The 26,739-nt window shown below is 43.1% G+C and overlaps 1 protein-coding gene across 1 annotated transcript in view; it reads right to left on the reverse strand.

Annotated features, from left to right (window-relative positions):
- Window positions 1-899: 899 nt before the first annotated feature.
- Window positions 900-26,739, reverse strand: part of LOC111951994 (adhesion G protein-coupled receptor A3-like) — a 150,349-nt gene continuing 124,509 nt past the window's right edge. Inside the window, exons 8-13 of the mRNA XM_023970395.3 lie at window positions 14,029-14,193; window positions 12,679-12,898; window positions 12,352-12,462; window positions 8,576-8,737; window positions 3,122-3,319; window positions 900-917 (exon numbers count right to left, since the gene is read on the reverse strand). Of these exons, the coding sequence (XP_023826163.2) occupies window positions 900-917; window positions 3,122-3,319; window positions 8,576-8,737; window positions 12,352-12,462; window positions 12,679-12,898; window positions 14,029-14,193 (874 nt within the window). The remainder of the gene's footprint in view (window positions 918-3,121; window positions 3,320-8,575; window positions 8,738-12,351; window positions 12,463-12,678; window positions 12,899-14,028; window positions 14,194-26,739) is intronic.

Genomic DNA, 26,739 nt, shown 5'->3' on the forward strand with positions numbered 1-26,739 from the left:
GTGCTAAATGTCGGCATAGATGGCTAATTGTCAGACTTTGAACTTAAAAATCTTTTGGCTTAACTTAAGACGACGTAAAAAAAAAATATATGAAAAAGGCTCTGGGCAATTATATCAGATGAGATTAATAATGTTTACCAGATGGTACTGAAAGAGAATCTGCTTGGATGATAAGTAGGTGATAATATGAACGACGTAGAGTAGAGTTAAACTCAGGTGATCTTATCAAAGGCATKATTAGCTGTATTTCACACCCATGAGAATGCTTCTCCTCTCTAGAACTAATCTTTATTAATAGGCATGCAAAATGTGTTAAATTAAACTAAATAATACAGCAGTTTACTGGCAGACTCTATGATGCCCCTGATATTCTGTTATTATACATTTTGTTTGAAGTGACTGTGCAGCTTGGCACTGTTGAGGGAGAGTGTGTGGTCGTTCAGTGAAATTCTTTTGAGGAAATCCACAAACCAGATTCCTTATATTTCACTGTTATCCCATCCAATTAGCTACCAGCCAGACATTTAAAAACATATGTGTTGAATGGCTGAGGTCTGGCATCTAGTGTATGTGTGTGTTTGAGTGTGTGTGTGTGTGTGTGTGTGTGCGTGCGTGCGTGCGTGCGTGCGTGCGTGCGTGCGTGCGTGTGTGTGTGTGTGTACATGCATGGTGATCGTGGTTGCACATGTAAGCGTTTGTGTGTGGGTGTGTGTATGTGCGCAATGCCACCCGTTTGGCTGTGTGTGGGCACAGCGTGACCATATGTTCTGTGCAGTAGCTCAGTTTAACCTAGCACAGCACAACCAGGCATGAGACACAGCCAGAGAGATAGAGATCAGATACTCTGCGAGTGGGGGCTAAAACAGCACTACGGCTTAAATGCTAAATGGTAAAGATCATCAGTCGCACAGAATACACTGAAGGAACAACAGCACAGAGAGGAGGTGAGAAATTCCCCCAAACATGCAGTGTTCCATCCTGGGGAAAGAAGAGACGGGAGCGGTGATATTTGTGGAAGTAGCCTCTCCTCCTGAGGGATGCTGCATGTCTGAGTCAGTTCTAGTGAGAGTGTGAGTGGAAGATTAGTGTGTGTGTGTTTGTGTACGTGTGTTTGTGTGTGCGTGTGTGCATATGCGTGTGTGCGTGTATGTGAGTGAGTGTGTGTGGCCTGAATGGATTCGCTCTCTAAATCCACACGCCGTCTTCCCAGTCAAAGTGACGAGCGGTGGAGTCAGGCTTCCGCTTTGCATCTTTCGTTTCTTTCTGTCTGTGGGTGAAACAAGGACAAAGGGAACCACTGAGCCCTGCGGCAGCCCTGCACCTACACCTCCAGCCACCGGGAGGCACTACAGGCAGAAGTTGAATAGCCCCCCCAATGGTAGAAGCCTTGCCTAGGGARATGTGCCAGTACCCACCATATTGGAATTCAAAGCGTGGGAATCCCAACATAACTGTTCACTACATCAGGATAGCTAGCTGTCCAGCACTCATTTGGTGAGAGCCACYGACAATTGTCATGTAGCAATAGCTAAATATTGTCGTGTAGCAAAAGCATATTGCAGTTATTGCTGGTGTGACTGRCATTGTTATCCACAAGTGTATAACAGTAAAACCAATAACAGTAAACCGATTTCTCCAGGATTCTAATTCTAATCCCGTAAATGGCATTCCTATGCACAAAACAATCCTAACAGATGCCTACATGAAAAATGGCAATTGAGGCTGATTACTGGGCTGGAAAAGCACCCTCTAAACAGTGGATGTGAGGGGCTGCCAGGGCGCCTGTTACAGTGCAGTGAGAAAGGGCCTGTGAGGGAGTGTGAGATCGGTAGTAATAGGAGGGGCCTTTGCATATGCAGTGTCACGTCGTAGGGTTGTACTCCCAGAGGAGAGCAGAGGAGAGCAAGGACAAGGCCAATGAGAGAGAGAGATAGGGCTGAGAGAGAGAGAGAGAGTGGGTGAGAGATAGGGCTCAGAGAGAGAGAGAGATAGGGCTGAGAGAGAGAGAAGGCTGGCGGCATTTCCATCCCAACCCTAAGTGGCCCACTGCTGCTCTGAGTGCCGCTCACAATGTCACATTCCCATTGAGAGCTCACTTTCTCAATGACAATCGCTCCCTGTCTATCAAGCCACACAGGTTTGGTTTGGAATTGGCTCACTTCGATAAGCCTAGTCATGCTCATCGACCTCTGTCACTGGTCATCACAAAGGAACAGCTTAGTCATCAACGGAATGCCTTGCTTTTCTCCCCCATGGCTAGTCCCATCTGAGATCGCTGAAAAGCTGCACTGGGCACTGCAACCAAGCTAAATAATAGCTGCGCACAGTAGATAGTATTAGCTAATCATAAGAGGACACAGTCAACAAACATGCTGAAACACACAGACACGAAAGTAAACATGCACACACACCAGCACAAGCACGCGCACATGCACACAGTAGCTGATGTGTATAACTACCTACTGAAATATTGCAAAACAATGCCACTTCAATGCCAGAGGAGTGTTTTTCCCTGTCTGCATATGTAGACTGTAAAGTGTAGCTGACGTGGCATCTGTCATTTGGGACGGGCCAGCAGGAGGTATGATGGAGTAACAGTGATTTAGTGTGACAGGGACACAAGGCCACAGTATCCATCACAGGAGAGTGGCCTACATACACTGACTCCAGAACTACCCCACCAATCCTGACCCTTCCCCCTTTACAGTGCAACCTATCACAGGCTGATCTACAGCATGCCACTGCACCAAAACAGGATGTCAACTTATGGAGAGTAATAGACAACAACAAGTCTGCCAGGCAGGAGCACTGCCCTATTATTCTTACACCGAAGTGGGTGCATTTGAATCTTGACCATAACAAGCTGCATTATCTGAAAACAAAAKATAGACAGAGAGAATTTTAGGACAGAATTAAATGTCCAATCTCTGATGAACTCTTATGGTACCATAGAAATGTCATTCCTAGAAGAGAGATTCTCATTCAAGTCAACGTTCTGTAACAGGAGGACCGGCAGCCATATTGAAMGTATGTTGTACCCATTAACCATGGAGTAAAAGCAGGAAGTTCATCCTTCAATGTGTGCTTTATTTTCAAGTCATTCTATTTCGATGTACTGTACCTTGCTGAGTTGGCTGGCGGGGGAGCRGCCGCCGTTGACCGTGTGACATTTGAAGTTGAGCAGCGTGTCCCCGATGGCATCCTGGTTCCTCTGACCAGAGAAGGGTGGRAGGGGGGCTCTCTGTACTGCCATACACGAAAGACCCTGGAAGTTAGACGGCCTGATCAGAAAGGCCTCCATGGCTATGTTTGGGGACACCTYGATGGAGTCAGAGCGATAGGAAGAATGGGAGTAAGTGAGTTTATCTTCCTGGTCTGAACATAAATGGCTGATCCTTGAAAGTGTCATTCTGAAGTGTCATTCTGCACTGAATCGATAAATAGATGTTGATGAAAAACAAAACAAATTTGCTGATCATGCTGAGCTGCGAGACTAAAAGGATGATGAACTACAGCAGGCCTGGGCAATTGTTTTCCATGGAGGGTCACATTAGAATATATTTTTGCCATCYCAGGCCAGAATTATACAGTTGAAGTCGGAAGTTTACATACACTTAGGTTGGAGTCATTAAAACWAGTCTGTCAACCACTCCACAAATTTCTTGTGAACTAACTATAGTTTTGGCAAGTCGATTAGGACATCTACTTTGTGCATGACACAAGTCATTTTTCCAACAATTGTTTACAGACAGATTATTTCACTTAGGAAAATGGGAAAATTCCAGAAAATTATGTCATGGCTTTAGAAGCTTCTGATAGGCTTATTGACATCATTCGAGTCAATTGGAGGTGTACATGTGGATGTTTTCAAGGCCTACCTTCAAACTCAGTGCCTCTTTGCTTGACATCATTGGAAAATCAAAAGAAATCAGCCAAGCTCAGATTTTTTTTGAACCACAAGTCTGGTTCATCTTGGACCAATTTCCAAACGCCTGAAGGTACCACATTCATCTGTACAAAACAATAGTACGCAAGTGTAACACCATGGGACCACGCAGTCATCATACCGCTCAGGAAGGAGACGTGTTCTGTCTCCTAGAGATGAACGTACTTTGGTGTCGAAAAGTGAAATCAAGCCAGAACAACAGCAAAGGACCTTTGTGAAGATGCTGGAGGAAACAGGTACAAAAGTATCTATATCCACAGTAAACGAGTCCTATATCGACGTAACCTGAACGGCCGCTCAGCAAGGAAGAAGACACTGCTCCAAAACCGCCATTAAAAAGCTAGACTACGGATTGCAACTGCACATGGGGACAAAGATCTGTACTTTTTGGAAGATGTCCTCTGGTCTGATGAAAACAAAAATATAACTGTTTGGCTACTAATGACCATCGTTATGCTTGGAGGAAAAAGGGGGAGGCTTGCAAGACAAAGACAACATCCCAACCGTGAAGCACGGGTGTGCAGAATCATGTTGTGGGGGTGCTTTGCTGCAGGAGGGACTTGTGTACTTCACAAATAGATTGCATCATGAAGTAGGAAAATTATGTGGATATATGAAGCAACATCTCAAGACATCAGTCAAGAAGTTAAAGCTTGGTCACAAATGGATCTTCCAAATGGACAATGACCCAAGCATACTTCAAAACTTGTGGAAAAAATTGCTTAAGGACAACAAAGTCAAGGTATTGGAGTGGCCATCACAAAGCCCTGACCTCAATCCTATAGAAAATGTGTGGCAGAACTGAAAAAGCGTGGGGAAGCAAGAAGGCCTACAAATGCGACTCAGTTGCACCAGCTCTGTCAGGAGGAATGGGCAAAATTCACCCAACTTATTGTGGAAGCTTGTGGAAGGCTACCCAAAACGTTTGACCCACGTTAAACAATTTAAAGGCAAATGCTACCAAATACTAATTGAGTGTATGTCAACTTCTGAACCACTGGGAATGTGATGAAAGAAATAAAAGCTGAAATTAATAATTGCTCTCTACTATTATTCTGACATTTCACATTCTTAAAATAAAGAAGTGATCCTAACTGACCTAAGGCAGGGAGTTTTTACTAGGATTAAATGTCAGGAATTGTGAAAAACTGAGTTTAAATGTATTTGGCTAAGGTGTATGTAAACTTCTGACTTCAACTGTACATCATGTGTATGACTGTGTTGACAGATATATCTACTGTAAATCATGTGCTACTTATTTTACTTTTTTAACATGCACAGAAATAAACCACATCCATGTTTTCCTTTTGGTAGGTATTTTCATTATTAAACATGCAATGAACTACACAGATGGAAAAGTACACTGTGCATTCAGCACCACGGACAGAACTCTTGTTAATTGGTATGCACAAAAACACAAGAAAGAGAGAGAGCTCAACATTATACTTAAATTACTCAGTCAGTTTGAGGAGTGAAGTCTCTGATGGGCATTGACTAGAGCAGTGAAGTCAGGTATAGTTTCTGACGTCGCTATGTGCAGGATTGCTGAGATGTGAGAGTCAGTAAGAGATGATCTGTGCCTTGACTTGTTATATTTCATCACTGAAAATGTCTGTTCACATAAATAGGTTGATCCAAACCCTCCAAACATTTTCTSAGCATGACTCCTAATCTTTGGGAGAAAAAAAATCATCGAGAGATGCATAGAACCTCGTCAGTGACATTGTTTTGAATAGTTCTCCAATCACTGCATCATACTGAAGATCGATAAGCTCAAGTTGCAGGTCAGTGGGAGCGTTATCCACATTGAAGGTGAAAGGAGAGGAAACCAACAGCATGTCATTTTCCAACACTTTGAAATCCTCAAAACGACAAGAAAACTCACCGTTCAAAGCACGCAGCAGCGATGTGTACTTCTCCCGCTGGTCATCTGATAGGGAAGAGACTAGTAGTGTCAGAAGGTGGGTGAGATTGTTGGCTTCTACTTGGCGGGTCAAGAGGAGTCATTTTCCCTTGAAGACTTTGACAAGGCCGTTCATCTGATGTGCAAAAAGGCCCTTCCCTTGTAGTTTGGAATTAATTTCATTCATGAGGGCCATGATGTCCACGGTAAAGGCAAAATCAGCCAACCATTCAACTCAGCAATCTCCGATTTCCGGTCCAACACCCTTTTAAGCACCTTCCCCAAATTCAGACATCTCACGTTTTTGTGGTATGGGAGATCTGCATGACACGACTCTGTCTCTTCCCACAGTGAGACAAACTGCCTGTGGTTTAAAGATMTAGCTCTTATGAAGTTTACCACTTTAGTGACTGTATCCACAACATGGCTAATTTTCAGAACACATTTACAGAGTATCTCCTGATGAATAATGCATGCAGGYYAAAAAATTCTGATCTGGGTTCAGCTCAGCTATTTGATCTTGTATCCTTTTCAAAAGGCCAACATTTTTTCTTGTCAAGTTTGGGCGCCCATCAGTGGTCACACTGGATAACTTTTCAAAACTCAGTCCCAGTTTTGCCACACACTTATTAACRTCCTCCAATAAATATTTCCCTGTGGTTGTGCTCTTCATTGACTGCGGTTATGCCTCGTAAGAACATCAACAATTGCGCCGTGTCACGTGCATCACTGCTCTCATCCAGGTACACGGAGAAATAGGTAAAATCCTTTACCTTGTCTTTCAACTGTTGTTCCATATTCTCTGRGATGCCCTCAACACGCCATGTTACTGTTCGTCTTGACAGGGAAACATTTCCAAACAGCTTTCTTGTCGGGGCAAAGTATTGGTGCAGAGTCKATTAAACATTCTTTCATGAATTCGCCCRRAGCGAATGGCTTGGTATGTTTAGCAATTTTGTGGGACAGTACATAGCTAGCTCTCGCAATTCCATCGTTTGCTGAATGCAGTTTTGTGAAAAGACCTTGCTGCTTTTGCAACTGAGAAAGCAATTCTTTCGATGCACTTGCCCTCTGCTCAGAAGACATATTCCTATATTTCTCTGTATGCTTCYTCTGGAAGTGTCYGGACAAGTTGRAGTCTTTCAAGACAGCGATGCWCTCTTTGCACACTAAGCACACAGCTTTCCCTGATYCCTCAATAKATAAATATTTCAATGTCCACTCGTGCTGGAACAACCTACATTCATTGTCWACTTTCCTTAACTTTGAAATCTTTGAAAAACTAATTTGTAGCTAGCTACTATTTGTAACTGTGACGTGTCTGTCAGCCTGTCAGTCACTGTCTGTCCTCGTGCAGTTATTTATATATGCCTTCAAAACAAATGTCCCGCAAGTGGTGGGAGTTAAATCATTACACAAAGGCGAGTATTCATTGGGCTTTTAATTAGAATAACAAATACGTTACGCAAAACTTTACTATCGCAAATTCTTTATGTGATCTGAGCATGATTTCGTGGGCCGTATTGAGTCAGGTTGCGGGCCGCATATGGCCCCCGGGCCGGCCTTTGCCCAGGCCTGAACTACAGTGAGTTCCAAAATATTTTATTTTGAGCTGACTTTGGATATAAAATGATACCGCACTTTGGATTTGAAATGAAACAATGACTATGAGGTTAAAGTGCAGGCTGTAAGCTTTAATTTTAGGGTATTTTCATTAATATCGGGTGAACCGTTTACAAATGATTCTTGAGTGAGAAAGTTACAGACTCACAAATATCATACCCCCCCCCAAAAAATGCTAACCTTCCCAGTTGTTTTAATGGTGAGTGGCTAGCATGTCTTGGGGTATGATATTTCTGTGTCTGTAACTTTTTCACTTYTTATTATTCACAATTCACTCAGGATTATCCATGATCATGGTGGCATCCACATTAATGTAGAAGTGTTTAGAAATATATTATATTRTTATTTACAATAAAAGTGACTCCATAATGACACAATACATTTGTCACGCKTGCTCCCGCTCCCCCTCTCTAGTGCTCTCTGGCGCCAGGCGGCGGCGGCCCATCATTACGCACACTTGTCACCAACGTTGCGCGCATAAGCGCATCATGGGACTCACCTAGACTCTATTACCATATTGATCGCCTCCCCTATATCTGTCATTTCCTCAGTTTCTTCCCCGTGTCTGCACTAATGTTGTTTTATTCCCCTTGTCCAGACGCTGTCCATGTTTTATTTCATGTCCGTTATTTATTAAATATTCACTCCCTGCACTTGCTTTTCATCTCCCAGCYTCTGTCATCACAACAATATTTATCATTCATTTCTATTGGGCACAAAATGATCTGAAACATAACCAAAGCAAATATGTGTAGAGACACACGCTTGATGTAGTCATTCTGTGCCGTGAATATGGGACCAACTACTTCACTTATTACTACTTTTAATACACATATCAGTGAATTTCTCTTTTGGTCCCCTAAAATGGGGTCTGCACTTTAAACTCACAGTCATTGTATGATTTCAAATCCAAAGTGCTGGAGTACAGAGCCAAAACAGCAGCAACAACAAAAAAGTCCCTGTCCCAATACTTTTTGACCTCCCTTAAGCTTTGATTCCAAAACCAACCTTAGTAACACTTTAGAAGTTATCCTTTTAAGGGGTTTAAAGAGTGACCAGTTAGTTTATCGACGTTTGTGTGCATTTGATGTTTGTTTACCTACCTTTGATATGACCTGCGTGTCTATGGTGAGAGCCAGGTCGGCGATGCGCTCCACACACTGGACAATGCGTGTACATGCCCTGGCCTCGTTCTGAGCCATCCACAGGATGTGTTCCTCCACCAYCATCATGTTACTGGCTATGTCAGAGATATAGTCCCCTAGCTACGGGATTGAGGAAATGAAATGATGAGGGTGGTGATGGTGACRGTATTCATTATATAAAGATTGTCTTTCGATTAGCGGCTCCAATGGGGCATAATCACTTAGTTGTGATGACAGTTGAACTATTTACATCAAATTCACAGTTTCTTTATTCTAACTGTTCTGTGGAGAGATTGGGTTGGCATTAATCAAGGTGTATCTGGACATCCAAGTATTGTTAGGTTTACTAGTAGGACCCTGTGTTGAGGAGAGCTCKAAATAATGATCTTCTCACATAAAAAATGTAATTCCACTACACTACTCTGACCTCATTTGTGTGCAGACCCTATAGTTGCCTTCAGTCGTATAAAGCAGGGGTATTCAACCGGGACTCCGCAGAATTACTGCAGGGGGTCCGCGAAAATGTACAATACCAGTCAAACGTTTGGACACACCTACTCATTCCAGTTTTTTTTTCTTTAAAAAAAAACTATTTTCTACATCGTAGAATAATAGTGAAGATATCAAAACTATGAAATAACACACATGGAATCATGTAGTAACCAAAAAAGTGTTAAACAAATCAAAATATATTTGAGATTTGAGATTCTTCAAAGTAGCCACCCTTTGCCTTGATGACAGCTTTGCACACTATTGGCATTATCTCAACCAGCTTCATGAAGTAATCAAATGGAATGCATTTCAATTAACAGATGCGCATGGTTAAAATTGTATTTCTGGAATTTCTTTCCTTCTTAATGCGTTTGAGCCAATCAGTTGTGATGTGACAAGGTAGGGTTGGTATACAGAAGATAGCCCTATTTGGTAAAAGACCAAGTCCATATTATGGCAAGAACAGCTCAAATAAGCAAAGAGAAATGACAGTCCATCATTACTTTAAGACATGAAGGTCAGTCAGTGCGGAACATTTCGAGAACTTTTAAAGTTTCTTCAAGTGCAGTCGCAAAAACCATCAAGCGCTATGATGAAACTAGCACTAATGAGTTCCGCTACAGGAAAGGAGGACCCAGAGTTACCTGTGCTGCAGAGGATAAGTTCATTAGAGGTACCAGCCTCAGAAATCGMCAAATAACTGCACCTCAGAATGCAGCCCAAACAAATGCTTCACAGAGTTCAAGTAACAGACAAACCTCAACATCAACTGTTCAGAGGAGACCGCGTGAATTAGGCCTTCATGGTCAAATTGCTGCAAAGAAACCACTACTAAAGGACACCAATAATAAGATGAAACTTGATTGGGCCAAGAAACATGAGCAATGGACATTAGACTGATCTGATGAATCCAAATTTGASATTTTTGGTTCCAACCGCTGTGTCTTTGTGAGACGCAGAGTAGGTGAACGGATGGTCTCTGCATGTGTGGTTCCCACTGTGAAGCATGGAGGAGGAGGTGTGATGGTGTGGGGGTGCTTTGCTGGTGACACTGTCAGGGATTTATTTTGAATTCAAGGCACACTCAACCAGCAAAGCTACCACAGCATTCTGCAGCAATATGCCATCCCATTTGGTTTGCACTTAGTGGGACTATCATTTGTTTTTCAACAGGACAATGACCCAACACACCTCCAGGCTGTGTAAGGGCTATTTGACCAAGAAGGAGAGTGATGGAGTGCTTCATCAGATGACCTGGCCTCCACAATCACCRGACTTCAACGCAWTTGAGATGGTTCTGGATGAGTTGGACCGCAGAGTGAAGGAAAAGCAGCCAACAAGTGCTCAGCATATGTGGGAACTCCTTCAAGACTGTTGGAAAATCATTCCAGGTGAAGCTGGTTGAGAGAATACTAAGAGTGTGCAAAGCTGTCACCAAGGCAAAGGGTGACTATTTGACGAATCTRAAATATTAAATATATTTTGATTTGTTTAACACTTTTTTGGTTACTACTTGATTCCAAATGTGTCATTTCATAGTTTTAATGTCTCCACTATTATTCTACAATGTATAAAATAGTCAAAATAAAGAAAAACACTTGAATGAGTAGGTGTGTCCAAACTTTTGACTGGTACTGTATATCAAATAATAATGTTGAAAAAGTGCATTTTTTGTCATTTTTACTTTGAATGTTTTTATGAATATCGCTAGGAACAACAYAATAGACTACCAAAATCTATGAAATCTATTCATTTTAAAATGTTCTTTACATCACCTGATGATAAGACAAGATGTTACATTTTTGGGGGGCTAACATAGATTTTTGGGGTGGGGGGCTAACATATGATGAGGATCCCTCGGTCTCCGGTTTGCCTCACCAGGGGTCCCCGGGCAATAAAAGGTTGAAGACCCCTGGTATAAAGGAAATACATTTTGAATAGATTAGGGGGATAGCTGAACTACCTCTTCATRAATTTAGCTCTCAGGTGCATGATTGTCATAAGCAAGAAAAAAAGGATGAACGAAAATGCACAGCTTTTCCAAATTAATTTTGAAGGCTAGTATAGCGTGGACGGTGGCAGGCTAAGACTCCTTTATTCCTAGAGGGTGAGCACATTTAGCGTAATGTACGGTTTCTCAAACCGAGTTCCGTTAACCTGCGGATCCCTCCATTTAAGCCACATGTGTCAAACTCATTCCACGGAGGGCCGAGTGTCTGCGGGTTTACACTCCTTTTACTTGATTGATGAKTTAAGGTCACTAATTAGTAAGGAACTGCCCTCACCTGAAAGGAAAAAAKCAGCAGACACTAGGCRCTCCATGGAATGAGTTTGACACCCCTGATTTAAGCTGTCATCTGAACAGTTTCAGGTCTATTCTTGCAAATCACTCCTCAGAATTTGGCAAATCCCTGCTTTCAAAACACTGAAAAGCACTCACATCTCACAGGCTTAAATAATACCAGGTCAGGAATAGCAGCTAACAATATYTATAGTTTCCCCTCAAATTGCATGTTACCAAATTGCCTCACTGATGACATCTCAGYGAAATTAGCACCCAAAGTCTAGCATTTATGGAGCTGGAGTCAAGTAGACTAGCCAGCTACCGGGGCAAAAAGAGACATCATATGTGCCTTTCATTGGACTATAAACGGCTCGTCCAAAGAAAACAGTTTGGGGTTCCTTTATTCAGTCTCTCCAGAATTTCCCAGGGATTATTTTATGACATTTGCGGGGCAAAAATGCTTGATTTTGCCAGAGGAATTCTGACATTGTACATGGCAATATGCAATGCTTTTGTCCAATTTCTCCGGAAAATGCATTGATGAGGGACAAAGTTTGTTGACGTGTGACTTGATTGAACTATATTATGCGTTAAATGTGTGGAGATTGGTTGTGAATTGCAAGCCCTCTTTTTGTACTGTTTGACTGCTATGCAGATATAAGTGAGTGATTAGTCAAATTTGCAATTCCTCTTACAATATGCGGAGAACTGTTGATTTAGCAAAACAATTACTGCTGCATGGAGGCTGAGGGTAAATCTGTGTGTGTGTGTGTGTGTGTGTGTGTGTGTGTGTGTGTGTGTGTGTGTGTGTGTGTGTGTGTGTGTGTGTGTGTGTGTGCATTCTTCTGTGCGTGCGTGCGTGTGTGCGTGCCGCGCGCGCGCGCTGTGTGTGAACAGCGGCTAAGTCCTGCTATCATACGTACTTCTTACGCGGTCACCAGGCGAGTCACCTTCTCACCAGGTGTGTGACAAAGATGACATCCATCACATCGCTGAAGTCCCCCGCCCTGCTGGTGAAGGCTACCAACTGCTGGGCTAACGGCTGGGCATTGCTGGTGTTGATGGTCATCTGGTAATAGAACAGTGATTGGGTTAGAAGAGGCTAGATCACTTGGATTTACACAGATGCATTTCATATGTGTTATAAAATAACAGTTTGTATGTCTTCCTATGGGTATTAATCAAGCCAGATATTACCTCAAATAAAAATAGTTAATGATTCAGATTATTCCGTTTTAGACCCCCTTGTCTCGCGTTGTCTCTGCTAGTGAGAAAAATGTCCTACCTGGGTGAGCTCATGCAGTATGCGAGTCACCTRGCTGGCATATGGGCACTGGGTATAGTCATCCTCTGCCCACCGGCCTGCCCGGTCACAGCGTCGCCAGGCCTTCTTCTCCCTCTGAGTGCGGTGGTGTGAAGCGGCACCAGAAGGGTGGAGGGCATAGCCAAATGTGGATGGAGCACAGGGCAGGAAGGCCAGTATCCCTGCCAGGGTCTTTGGCCACCTGTCACAAGATATGGTAGCAATGTCTTTGTCACCGTGATCAACAATAAGCCTTGATTTCCTGACTACACTACATAGATGTGACACGTTGCCTTGTTATTATGTCGCATTACTAAGGTATCATTTATTGTTGATTGTTGATCTGCATGACATGTAAACAAACATAATGGCACTGGATATTACATATACAGTACATCTTACTGTAGTCTATATCTCCCTGAAAATACCCTCAAAAACACCAATGAAAACAAGCTTGTTTCATTTCAACAATGTCATTTTGGCAATTTTTCATAARGTGAAAACAAAAGGGAGTAAATTGAGGGAAGTCTGAGGATACATCTGTTGTTATGTTCAGAGGAACCTGTCCTGCTTTCTCCCCCTGTCATCATGGCACCGGCTACTTCGTAATCTATGGCACTAATCCCCCCCCCCCGATAAAAAAAGGGTCTCATTTTCCAGCCCATTACACCACTGCTTAGCAGAAACAAAGCCTCTCTGCTCGCTGAAGTGGGTTGTAAAAGTACAGGAGCAGTTCATGGCAACAATGGAGCATACATGGAAACAAGACTGAAGGGAGAAAAGCAGACAACTTCTCAAGACTTCCAGATGGACAGGGACAGGGACAGAGACAGAGGGAGAGGTGGCAAGCAGACCTGGGTTCAAATATTATTTGCCATCATTAATGTGCTTGATTGAGATTGCCTGACGCAATGGAAKCAGTTGAACAGTTCCAAAATGGTAAACCCCTAATTGGAATGTTTTATAGAAAGCTACAGTATAAAGCTGGGGTACAGATTTATTAGCATTTTGGTGATTGATATGAAACACATGGATTCCTAATGCGTGGGGATAACTGCTAGCTAAACAGTACTTACATTCCATGGATTTTGTTTTCATTTGACTGTTTACTTTCTTTGTTATCTAATATTCTACAGTCGCTTCCTACTTGAGCAGAGCTGAGTTTAGCGAACCATTGGGCTTTCACATTGCACATTCTCAAAACACTGACTTCTTGACTGCCAACATGAGGTCAGGCATGTTTTAGGCTACCTCGTTGCACTGTAGTTGACCTTTGACCTTGTCATTCAGTCTTAATTTAGTCTTTGTTTTTGGTCTGGTTAGAGCACCCACCTGAAGTCCCCCTTGTTGCTGTTGACCCTGTCTGCTGAGCAGTAGGGTGCTGACGTCTCCAACACAAGGATCTCCATCTGTCTGGACCTGTTGCCACGGGAACTGGTCACCTGGCACTCCCAGATGCCAGACAGGCTGTGGTTGATGTTGGAGAGGACGACCTCGCTGGAGGAAAGAAGAAGACAGATCTACTGCATGAGTTTCCGTGTGTGTGTGTGTGTGTGCGTGTGTGCGTGTGTGTGCGCGTGCGCGCGTGCGTGCGTGTGTGCGTGCGTGTAACCACGCAAGAACTACTCAATTCAAGAAACACTTAGAATTGTGAAACTTAAAATAGTGCTGTTACAACGACTTAGAGCTGTGGTCGTTACATGCTTTGGTGATTGGCATTTGGAGCATGTCTCCTTTGTAAGGAYGATTTCTATTTGAATGGCACATCCCTGGTTATAAATAGAATACATACATGACAATGACAGCAGATTATAAAGTATTGCGAGGCAAAAACCGCTATCTCCATAGAAATACTGTATTTCTCAGCACAAAGCCAAATGTATTTTTAATTACTAATGCATAATAATTTCCGTAAAATCCACATTTCCATGTGGCACCTCAGACAATTGACTGCTTTGCTCCACTATTTCATTGAGCAGCGTTCTGTGTTGAGCTGAAAAAAAACAGCCGCGGTTTCCCCCAAAAAACACGACTTTTCAAATCCGACTTAGGAACAATACTATGCCATGGGTGTTTGACAGTTGACATTCAAATTATAAGTGACAGGCAAGAGAAGGCACTTAAATCTTCCACAGTAAAAATGATTAGTTGCTGAGTGCACTCTGATGTGCCAGAGAATAATCCTTGACAGCGCCTCTGAACAGAGGATGTGCAGGAAATATTTATTCAGCGACATGAAATATAGTTCCCTGTGGCTTTTTTTCCCCCAATACCCTCAAATTACTCATCTTACTTGTCTCTTGCTGTTGTGTTTCTTTGAATTCTTTCAGTACCATAGCTCTGAATCCCATAGACATGACGACACTAATATTTTAGAAACCTTTACCCTTTTCACACTATCGTGCTGATCCGAACCCAACTGTGCTGGCTTGGACATCTTCTTTAAAATGTTCCTTTTCAGCATGGTTCAGCAAGTATGGTGGYTGGATGTGTACCCCGGCCAGCTTAGTTCAGTTTGTCTCGGGTCAGTTTGGCTCAGTAGTGTGAAAAGGTCTCTAGATTCTTATCTACAGCTTGGCGGCTTTCAAAGTCTCGTATCTTCACATGAAGGTAAAGAACATAAAAGGTAAAGAGCTGAACACTGTTCTAATTCCCTGAATCAACTTTTCTCAATGACTTTGCCTCAACGACACTCTCTGCGAGGAAATAAATAATGAAACACCGATTGCTTCAATCTCTTCATTTTGCTCACCACTCATTTCTGATGGGGATTCCYAAGGGCTCTAAATTCAATGTTGAACTCTTTGACTGAGATGATGGCATTCTGTGTGGAGTGGTAGAATGGAGGGGGAGTCGAGAGCTGTGAGAGAGAGCCCAAACTCCTGGGTGTTTCGCAGCGCTTTTAGCTAATCAAAGGGGGACTATCACGTCCTTCCAGATGTTTGGTTGGTGCGTAAAACATGTCAATTCAGATAAGCAGAAAACTGTGATGGGTTCGCACTCAGAAAGATGTCACATAAAGCTCACTTTGTTTTTAGATTTTAAAAATGATTTTCACTGAATTAGGGATAGTGTACACAGACATTTCCCTGATGCAGTGAAAGTAATAACACAGTTGAAAAATTAAGCAAACTTTATGAGACATCTTTTAAGTGCGCAGCCATCACACTTTTTTTTTGCAGGGCTGTTAGCATAAAGCTTTAAACACTGATCGTGATTTCATCGGCTGGAGCAGAGACAAGAACCTGAGAGGCTTTTGGGATTTGAGTAAAAGCTTGCGCTGAAATACAGTATGCTTTACCCTGCAGGCGAACATCTTATGAATGACCTAGGCTACTTCTGTACCCTTTACCACTGAGCAAAACATCCGTCTAGGTCGAGATAGATGTAGCTAGATGTACTGTAGCTAGATTAGGGTTGCAAAACCACCGGTAATTTACCAAATTACCGGAATGTTCAGCAATTTAGGCAATTAACGGGTAATCTATGACAATCTATGGTAACTTTCGTAATTTGTACTTGAATAATAAAAAAAGTTTATTAATCATATTTTCTTAATCTTTACACTGGTGTRCATTAGTTTCTAGTGGATAGACCATATGGCTCAAGAGAAAATAGCCTAATTAACTCTGCAACTACTCCTACTATTTACTGTTTTCAGAACTGCCACCACAAAAACATTTACAACAAAGACATATTGACATAGCAAAATAAATAAAAGTGTGTAAAAATCTGAAGGATATTTCATGCTGAAACTCTCATATTAAACACGAACTGTATTCACTAAATGTATGGGTTATATTTAGGATAATGTTTTAGCATTGCCATTAAATGGTTTATTTCAAAATCATCTTATTTTATTGTTTTATATATTTTGCATGTATTGAAAATTCTGGAAGTTTACTGGTAAACTTCTAAAGTTAACAGTATTATACTCTCCCTTTGCAACCCTAACATAGATTCATTATTCGTTCCTCTTCCTTCGTTTAGCTCCCTTAGCAATGCCCAAATAGACAATTATACCACACTGTACATCAGAGGGACTGTTAAAGTGAGCACTGTGTGAGTCAAATCCAGTGCAGTGATGTTGAATAATCCTATGATAGCATGGGCAACCCAGGGTTGCTGCTGCTACAGCCTCGGTTGTCTCCAACACCACAGGAAGAAATAGAACACAGCTCTCCCTCCCTATAACAGCAGCGTTCCTTCCAAGGGACACAACCACAAAGTAGTGCATCAACTCTTCAGTCAGGTCCTAAATAGAAACCCTCTGAGCTTAATCCAATATCAGCCAGTCTGATGTCTCCATTGCAAGCAGCTTGCTTGTCTTTCATTTCTAGGAAAGAGAAAACAGGAGAAGAAAGCCTTGAAACATATTATGATGATAATGACATGATGATGATTACTTAAAGATTTGATGATGGCAAAGAGGACAATTCATTCATGACAATAATGAAATAAAGTAATAAAATCCATGTAAATGTAACTGCAGAGGAAGTGTGTGTGTGTGTGTGTGTTCATTAAGATTAGGATTAAAGTGATTGTTCACCCAAATTACAAAATGACCTGTTGGTTTCCTTACCCTGTAAGCAGTCTATGGACAAGGTATGACAGCAATCCATTTCCCTGGATGCTGTGCTCTGCCGCCCCTGTGCTCACTGCCGCCCCTGTGCTCCCTGCCGCCCCTGTGCTCTCTGCCGCCCCTGTGCTACCTGCCACCCCTGTGCTACCTGCTGCCCATGTGCTACCTGCTGCCCATGTGCAAGTCTATGTGTGAGAGACTGAGACATGAATAGTGTGCAGAGGACAGTTACATCATTGGTGAACAGGCCAACCCACACATACTGTACATTGGGAAATATATCTCCCCATCTTCTCCTCTCTTCCTCTCCCAGCTCTTTCCCCCTCTCGGTCTGTACTCTCCCCCTCTCCTCCCCCTCCCTCTTTCCTCKCTTCCTCTCCCCTTCTCCTCCCTGCTGCCTGAGCAAGGCAAACTCACCACTGAGGGCTTAAATAACAAAGTGGCAGCTAGATCGTAAACTCTTCCATATCTGCTACACAGAGCTCAACTGAGACCCGGATAAACAGATTGCTGGAGCTGGAGCTGGACAAACTGTCCATCAGCTTATGGGTGGTTTGATGATTTGATAGATTTTTRTTTTTTAGTAAAGTCATCCTCACACTAAATCATAACTATGAGAGGGAGCTGGGAGCTTGGAGGGCGAGACAGGGGCACAACACAAAGTAATGACCTAAATCCACACGTAGCACTGCACTATTGTAGAGCTCTCTGTACCTAACGCTTCCCAAGGGCCTCATTAGGAACGTTTATGCTCTCACGCTGATGTTTAACTATTTGTTTTCATAATGCCTGCTGACAAGACAGTACACTTTGAAAGTGTCCCCTCCTCAACAACAAACCAACATTCCAAAGCTCTGGCAATGCTCAGCCATTTTACAAGAGGCTCAATGCCACAGAGTTGGTTTCCTACTTCCTCTAAGTAAATGCATGGGTGCTTCCAAGCATAAATTGAGTTTAACAGCTACTGTATACAAATAAACATAGGAAACAGAATAAAGATAACTTTGTGTATGGGGACCATAGTTAGCAAACACCATAGCGTAACACCACTAACTATTGGGACCATAGTTAGCAAACACACACGTGAATACACACGCGCACACGCGCATACAGACATACTGTGCACACACTAGTGGTACACAACCTGCAGTCCACGCGGTTATATCCGCGAGGATATAAAATATTGAGAAAACAATGCCTAAAAAAATCCATAAATGTATCATTCTTCTGCAATTCATATAGGCTACATTGAGGTTTTTCTTTGATCATGTTTTATCTGTCAGTGCGTACGCCTAAGCTTTAGGGTCTAACTGTAGGCCAAGCGCCAAATACACGCCAAGCTCCAAATGCTTTTGGGAACTTGGGCAGAACATTTTGCTTGCTTTCTGGGAGAACCAGAAATGCACCTTCCCTCAATTCRGGTCTCTTGCAAAGACAATTCTAGTAACAAGCGCATTCCAGCATCTAGTGCATCGAGTGAACGCACCTTCAAAAGACAAAGTAGGCAATTATAGCCTCATAACTGGACAGTGGGTACTTAGATTTTCTAAACTTTATGTTTTGTTATAGTCTAWTTATTTTCTAAACCTATTATTTGTTTAATTAGATTTCATTCATATGCTGGTATAGGCTATTAACCGACACAGGCAGTCGGCCTACAAGATGTCCATTTATTGTTTCACATTTTGTTTTSTTTCGGCAAAATGATAGGGTTGCAAAGCTACCGGTAATTTAGCAAAGTTACCGAAAAATTCATTCATTTTGGTAATTCATTGTAATTTTGTTCATTTATAATTGAAAAACTTTGTAAAAATTAATATATAGTATATTTGTAGTATAGTATAAATGTTTTATTACTGTGTCCATATTGTCCACGAGTTTCTAGTGGATAGACCATATGGTTAAAAATAAAATAGCATAATTAATCAACTGCCACCAGTTTGGTGGCAAAACATTAACAACAAATACATATTGATATAGTAAAATAAATAAAAGTGTGTAAAAAAAAATATAAACAATATTTAATTCTGAAAACCTTATATTAAAGCCCAATGGTATTCACTATATTTAGGATAATYTTTAACAATTATTTTATTTTATTATTTTACATGTGATAAGGACACACTGAGGGCCAGAGATAATTACAGACACCTGTGATAATCTGAAGTACCCAAAAAGGCCACTAGTTGTCTTATGATAAATTCTCCCCAAAACTTAAGTTACCAAAATTCTGGTAGTTTACTGGTAAACTTAAAAAAATATCAGTAATATACCCTTCCTTTGCAAGCTTAATCCTAAGGCTTTTCAAATTAATAGGCTTAAATGCTAAAAAAAAACATAATTAAAAAAAATGTATTGTTCAAGGGCAAAGAAGCCTAATTGTAGAACGCTTTTTCACAAAACATGCACAAGGTGTGATTATTGTTTGACTTTTTTTTCACAAAAGCATGCGTACGGTGTCAATTTAAGCTATTGTTTGACATTTGTTTGAACAAAACATTAGGTTACTCTTCAATAGTCCTAAATATTCATATAAATGTTGAAGCAAAACATCCTTGTTCAATAAATGTTCAAGAGAAAACTACATTGTGAAAATGTATTCACAATAAAAGGAAGTTCATAMTCAATAGCAGTGTGTGCATTCATTGAGTTATTGAGCTTGTTTTGGCTGATTTAATTGGGCTACAGATGAAAACAATCGGCTTCCTTCCACTTGGGAAGCACTTTTTATTGACGCAGAAGAGCTAATCCATGCATACATTTTCTCCAGAATCGATTATAGCAGTGTTGTACTTGGGGGCCTGCATGCAATCTGACGCAAACAAAGAAGTCTTCCCACATCCCRCCATCCTTGCTGATCTCTTTTGGCTACCTGTTCCTCAAATAGCGGATCCAGGTTCGATTCCAGGCTATGTCGCAGCTTGCTGACCGGGAGACCCATGAGGCSGCGCACAATTGGCCCAGCGTCATCCGGGTAAGGGGAGGGTTTGGCCGGCTGGGATGTCCTTGTCCTATTGCGCTCTAGTGAKTCRTGTGACACATTGGTGCGGCTGGGTTAAGTGCGCATTGTGGCTCTTGACCTTTGCCTCTCCTGAGTCCGCACAGGAGTAGCAGCAATTGGACAAGACTGCAACCATCAATTGCATACCATGAAAAAGGGGTAAAAAACAATTATCCTCCTCGCCTACTGTCAGACTTACTCTCCCCCTGTGAACATCCACGCACCCTATGTTCAAGTGACGACAAACTCCTCCATGCCCCCAGGACCAGGCGTGCACAATGGGGGACTGTGCCTTTTCTTCCAACGCACCACGCCTWTGGAACTTCATTAATCTCAGGGCTGTTCAGACTGTTGGAGCTTTTAAAGCAGGCCTGAAGACTCATCTCTATCGYCTGGCCTACCCTTCCTCCTAGACTTTGATTGTAGCTTTCATGATATGGTTAGWCATATTTGAATGATATTTTATGCACTTTGAGATTATTCTTGTATAATGAAAAGCGCTTTGCGAATTGTTGGGTTCTAGTTTGAAATACTTGCTATACTAGAAGTTAATGGTTACATGTATGAGGAATGTAGATGGTGGGGTCAATGGAGGTTGGGAAAGGCAATCACATGGTTGCAGTCACTGATAAGGCTGTACAGCTGTGGAGCTAGTGAGGAATGTGAGCCGAGGTCAGGTCAGGTCACATGAAGGGAGAAGGAASAGTTTATTACCCACATCCCTTAACTTCCTGCCTAGCAACAAAGATGTAGTGTTTAGAGAAAATGAGGAGATTCTGACTAAAGGGGGTATAAATACTTGTACGGCTGGAAGCATGTCTTTGAGGCTGTTTGATACAGAAGGTGAATAAACTTGGTTTGAGCTTGTTCTAGTTGTCCATTTTTACTCTGTTTAATAAATTATTACTATTATTTTATTGTACTGATCAACAACATTTGAGCGTATGCCTGGCTTAGGTGGAGCAGGCACGGAGGAGGCACGGAGCAGGCACGGAGCAGGCAAAGAGCATCACGGCAGCAGCAAAGAGCAGGCACGAGCAGTCACGGAGCAGGCAAAGAGCAGTCACGGAGCAGGCAAAAGAGCAGGCACGGCGAGCAGCACGGAGCAGGACGGAGCAGGGCACGGCGCAGTCACGGAGCAGGCCAAAGAGCAGGCACGGAGCAGTCACGGAGCAAGGCACGGAGCAGGCACGGAGCAGTCACGGAGCAGGCACGGAGCAGGCACGGAGCCCTCACGCTATAAGGAGACATAGGCTGCGCTGATGGACAGACTTGAACCTTTCACAATCAGCAGACAACGTGAGACACATTTGATAGAAATTCCCAAAAGTAACCAAAATTCTAGTACCGAATCGGTTTTCATTTCTAATATTGAAAAGTTACAAACGTTTTGTATACCGTGCAACACAAAAAAACACATATACACACCACTGCGGGCCTATGTGATAGGGAATAGGGAATAGCTAAATCTAATAGGGAAGCTAAATCTGGGTATGGATGGTCGGAGAGTGATTTGGGAATAAATAAAATATCCCTCCTGCAGCACCATAACGGAAGCAGCTATTCTTTTAGAGAAATGTTGTTCTACCTCTTCTCTTTAACCAATCCATCCAGTATAGTGACCCAGTTAGATTTACTTCATCCACTACAGACCGTCACAGTCATGTGTAAGAAGGGCTTAAAAATCCTTCTACAAAAAAAATGTATTTTATTTCACCTTTATTTAACCAGGTAGGCCAGTGAAACAGTCTCATTTAAACTGTGATTAAAGCAGATAAGCAAAGCTGTGTTGACAAAACAAACAACACAGAGTTACACATGGGGTAAACAAACGTACAGTCAAACACAATAGAAAAAGTCATTAGTTGGGCAAATGTTAGTAAGATTAGGGAGATTAAGGCAATAAATAGGCCATAAAGGCGAAATATTTTACAAATTTAGCAGTAACACTGGAGTGGATAGATGTGCAGATGATGATGTTGCAAGTGACGATTACTGGGTGCAAAAGAGCAACAAAAAAAAAATAACAATATTAGGATAGGTATTGGGGTGTGCTATTTACAGTATGGGCTTGTTTAACAGAGTAACACAAGATGGCATAGCAGTCAAGATGGCCATATGCATCAGACGTCCTTTGTTCCTCGTCTTGTCGATGTTCCCGTTTATATATATATATTACATATTTCTTCGCATATCTTTTGTATATATCTTTTTATATATTTTTTCTAAAACTCAACCTTCAAATACACTCCTCAACCTGCCTTCACCAATTTTTAAAAGAAAAATTAAAAAATTCACACTCAAATCTGAATCCACTTACAGACTAGCCAGAACTAGCCAATAGTTAGCCCGTCACTGTATTCAGCTAGACTACGGTTGGCGTCATCAAGCATCCTTTAGTCTCGCAAAGCTATCTCCAGTTTGTACAGCTGAACCAGACCGGCATACTGGACCTATGTCGTCCCATATCCCCGGGCCTACGGCTAGAGCTCTGGACATTTACACCATGGATCTTGCAGCTAGCTACTGCTACTCCGAGGGTGACTATTTGGCTAACGGTCGGGTCGCCTGGAGCAAACATCAATTATTCCGGAGCTAGCCAGCTGAAGGAGTCCATCAGCCACTCCTGGGCTCACAACACCTATCCGACCGTTTTACTGCCGATGCGGAGCCCCACAGCCTTCACGACTGGTCTACCGACGTTTATCTGTCCTGTGGAGAGTTATCAACTGACCCCCCCCTCGCGACTGAACCTGAACGGCCCATCTGCGGGCCTCTAATCGTTAGCTGTCTTATCGGCTGCTATCTGAATAGTCGTATCGGACAATTTTCTTGGGCCCTCGTATAACTATAACTATTCCCAATGGATTGCCGCCGCTCACCACACGGATGACGCCCACTAATACGACGGAACAACGCTATGAGGTGGTTAAAAACAGACCTCCTCTTCTGCTAGCTTTCTACCCATGGCCCGGCTAGATGTTCTGAAGTCGCCGTGACCAACCAACTCACAACTCACTGGACCCTTATGAGTCACTCGGCTAAGCATGCCTCTTCCTTATGTCAATTATGCCTTGTCCCATTGTGTTCTGGTAGGTTTATTGGCTATATTCACTGTAGAGCCTCTAGTCCTGCTCATTAACCTTATTCCAACCTTTCAGTGTCCACACCACACATGCGATGACTATCACCTGTTTTCAATGATGTTCTAGAGACGACTATATCTCTCTCATCATCACTCAATGCCAGGTTTACTCCACTGTAGTTCAGACATGTCCACCATACTTTGTCGTGACAGTTATACCTGAAAGCTATTTTATCGCTTCCCAAAACCTGCTTCTTTACTCTCTCCGTGACGTCCTAGTACGGACACTTCTCATGAGCTTTTAGCTGTAACCCTTATCCTACTCTCCTCTGTTCCTTGTGAGGATGTAGAGGTGAAATCCAGGCCTTGCAGTGCCAGCTCTCTCACTCGCATCTCCCAGGCGCTTCTTTTGATACTTCTGTAACGTATAGCCTTGGTTTCATGTGCATGTTAACATTAGACGCCTCCTCCCGAAGTTTCTGTTTTATTCACTGCTTTAGCACACTCTGCCAACCCGGATTTCCTAGCCGTGCTGAATCCTGTAGGAAGGACCACCCAAAAACTCTGGAAATCTCCATCCCAACCTACAACCATTTTCAGACAAGATAGGAATGGCCAAAGGGACGGCGGTGGTTGCAAATTACTGCAGAGGATAGCCTGCAGAGTTCCTGTCCTTTCCAGGTCTGTACCCAAACAATTTGACTTCTACCTTTAAAAATCCCACCTCTTCTAAAAAACAAGTCTCTCACATAGCGCCCTTTCGCTATAGACCACCCTCTGCCCCCACTGTGCTCTGGACACCACTATGTGAAACTGATTGCCCCCCATCTCTCTCAGAATACTTCTTTGATCAAATCAGTTCAGGTTTTTCAAGACTAGTCATTTCAACTGAGAACTGCTCTTCTTCTGTTGTCACGGAGGCGGCTCCGTACTGCTAAAGCTAACTCTCTCTCCTCTTGCTTTCTCATCTTCATAGACGCCTATCGGCTTGCCTTTGATACTGTGAACCATCAGATCCTCCTAGTCCACCCCTCCGAGTTGGCATCTCCGGCGCGGCCCACCTTGGATTGGCGTCCTTTACCTGACAGGTCGCTCCTTACCAGGTGGCGTGGCGAGAATCGTCTCCGCACCACTGGTGCTCTCACCACTGGTTGTCCCCCAGGGCTCTGTTCTAGGCCCTCCCATTCTCGCGTCTTACACCAAGTCACCTTGGCTCTTCATATCCTCACATAGGTTCTCTCCTATCAATTGCATGCAGACGACCACACAATTAATCTTTCTCCTTTCCCCCTTTCTGTAAACCATGTCGAAATCGATCTCTGCATGTCTGCCGACATATCAGGTGTGGATGCCACGGATCACCCCTCAAGGCTTTTGAACCCGGCAAGACAGAGGCTGCTTCTTCCTCCCGGGGATAGGCACTGCCCTTCCATATCCTGCCCATCACGGTGGACAAACTCCATTGTGTCCTCCTCCCAGAGTGCTAGATACCTTGCGTGTCCGACAACACCCTGTCGTTCTAACTAACATCAAGGCGGTGACCCGTTTCCTGTGGTTCATGCTTCCAACATTCGCAGAGTGACCCTTGCTCTTCACCACAGGAAGTCGCGCAATGTCCTAATCCAGGCACTTCATCTCCTCCGTCGGAATTCTACTGCAACTCGCTGTTGGCTGGGCCTCCCTGCCTTGTGCCATTAAACCCCTACAATCATCCAGAACGGCCGCAGCCCATCTGTGTTCAAACCTTCCAAAGTTCTCTCAAACGTCACCTGCTCCTCGCTTCTCTCCACTGGCTCTAGTGAAAGCTCTCATCCGTACAAGAACCACGATTCATGAGCCTGAAGTCGGAGTGCCGTTCCCCTCACAGCTCCGTACCTTCTAGCTCTGATCAGCCCTACACCAAACAAGGCACTGCGTTCATCCACCTCTGGCCTTGTCGCCCTCCCGTACCTCTGAGGGAAGTACATTCCCGCTCAGCCCAGTCAAAAACTGTTCGCTGCTCTTTGGCACCCCAATGGCGAACAGAAACTCCCTCACGACGCCAGGTCAGCGGAGTCATCACCACCTCATCCGGAGACACCTGAAAACCCCACCTCTTTAAGGAAATACTGGATAGGATAACAGTAAATCCTTTCTAACTCCCACCCCCCTTTAAAAGAGTTAGATGCACTATTGTAACAGTTGGTTGTTCCACTGGATATCTAAGGTGAATGCACAATTGTGTAAATCGCTCTGGATAAGAGCGTCTGCTAAATACTTAAATGTAAATGAATCTATCTTCAGAGCTCGTGCTGCTAGGTTGACCTACTGGACATGCTAACACCCCAGCGCCATCCTACAATCTAAGCTTGATGCCCTCAATCTCACACAAATTATCAATGAACCTATCCAGGTACCCCCCAAAAGCCATACACACAGGGGGCCAGCCCCTCATAGATATCATCCTAACCAACTTGCCCTCTAAATACACCTCTGCTGTGTTCAACCAAGATCTCAGCGATCACTGCCTCATTGCCTGCATCCGTAATGGGTCAGCGGTCAAACGACCTCCACTCATCACTGTCAAACGCTCCCTGAAACACTTCAGGGATATTGACCTCATCCCGTCAGTAGAGGATGCCTGGTTATTTTTTTTTAAATGCCTTCCTCACCATCTTAAATAAGCATGCCCCATTCAAAAAATGTAGAACCAGGAACAGATATAGCCCTTGGCTCTCTCCAGACCTGACTGCCCTTAACCAACACAAAAACATCCTGTGGCTTTCTGCATTAGCATCAAACAGCCCCCGTGATATGCAACTTTTCAGGGAAGTTAGAAACCAATATACATAGGCAGTTAGAAAATTGCTAGCTTTTTCAAGCAGAAATTTGCTTCCTGCAACACAAACTCAATAAAGTTCTGGAACACTGTAAAGTCCATGGAGAATAAGAGCACCTCCTCCCAGCTGCCCACTGCACTAAGGATAGGAAACTCTGTCACCACCGATAAATCCAATATAATTGAGAATTTCAATAAGCATTTTTCTACGGCTGGCAATGCTTTCCACCTGGCTACCCCTACCCCGGTCAACAACACTGCACACCCCACAGCAACTCGCSCATGCCTTCCCAATTTCTCCTTCTCCCAAATCCAGTCTGCTGATGTTCTGAAAAAGCTGACAAATCTGGACCCRTACAAATCAGCAGGGCTAGACAATCTGGACCCTTTCTTTCTAAAAWTATCTGCCGAAATTGTTGCAACCCCTATTACTAGCCTGTTCAAKCTCTCTTTCGTGTCATCTGAGATTCCCAAAGATTGGAAAGCAGCTGCAGTCATCCCCRTCTTCAAAGGGGGGGACACTATTGACCCAAACTCCTACAGACCTACAGTGGGGC

This window comes from Salvelinus sp. IW2-2015, linkage group LG25 (genome assembly GCF_002910315.2).
Source record: "Salvelinus sp. IW2-2015 linkage group LG25, ASM291031v2, whole genome shotgun sequence".
NCBI lineage: Eukaryota > Metazoa > Chordata > Actinopteri > Salmoniformes > Salmonidae > Salvelinus > Salvelinus sp. IW2-2015.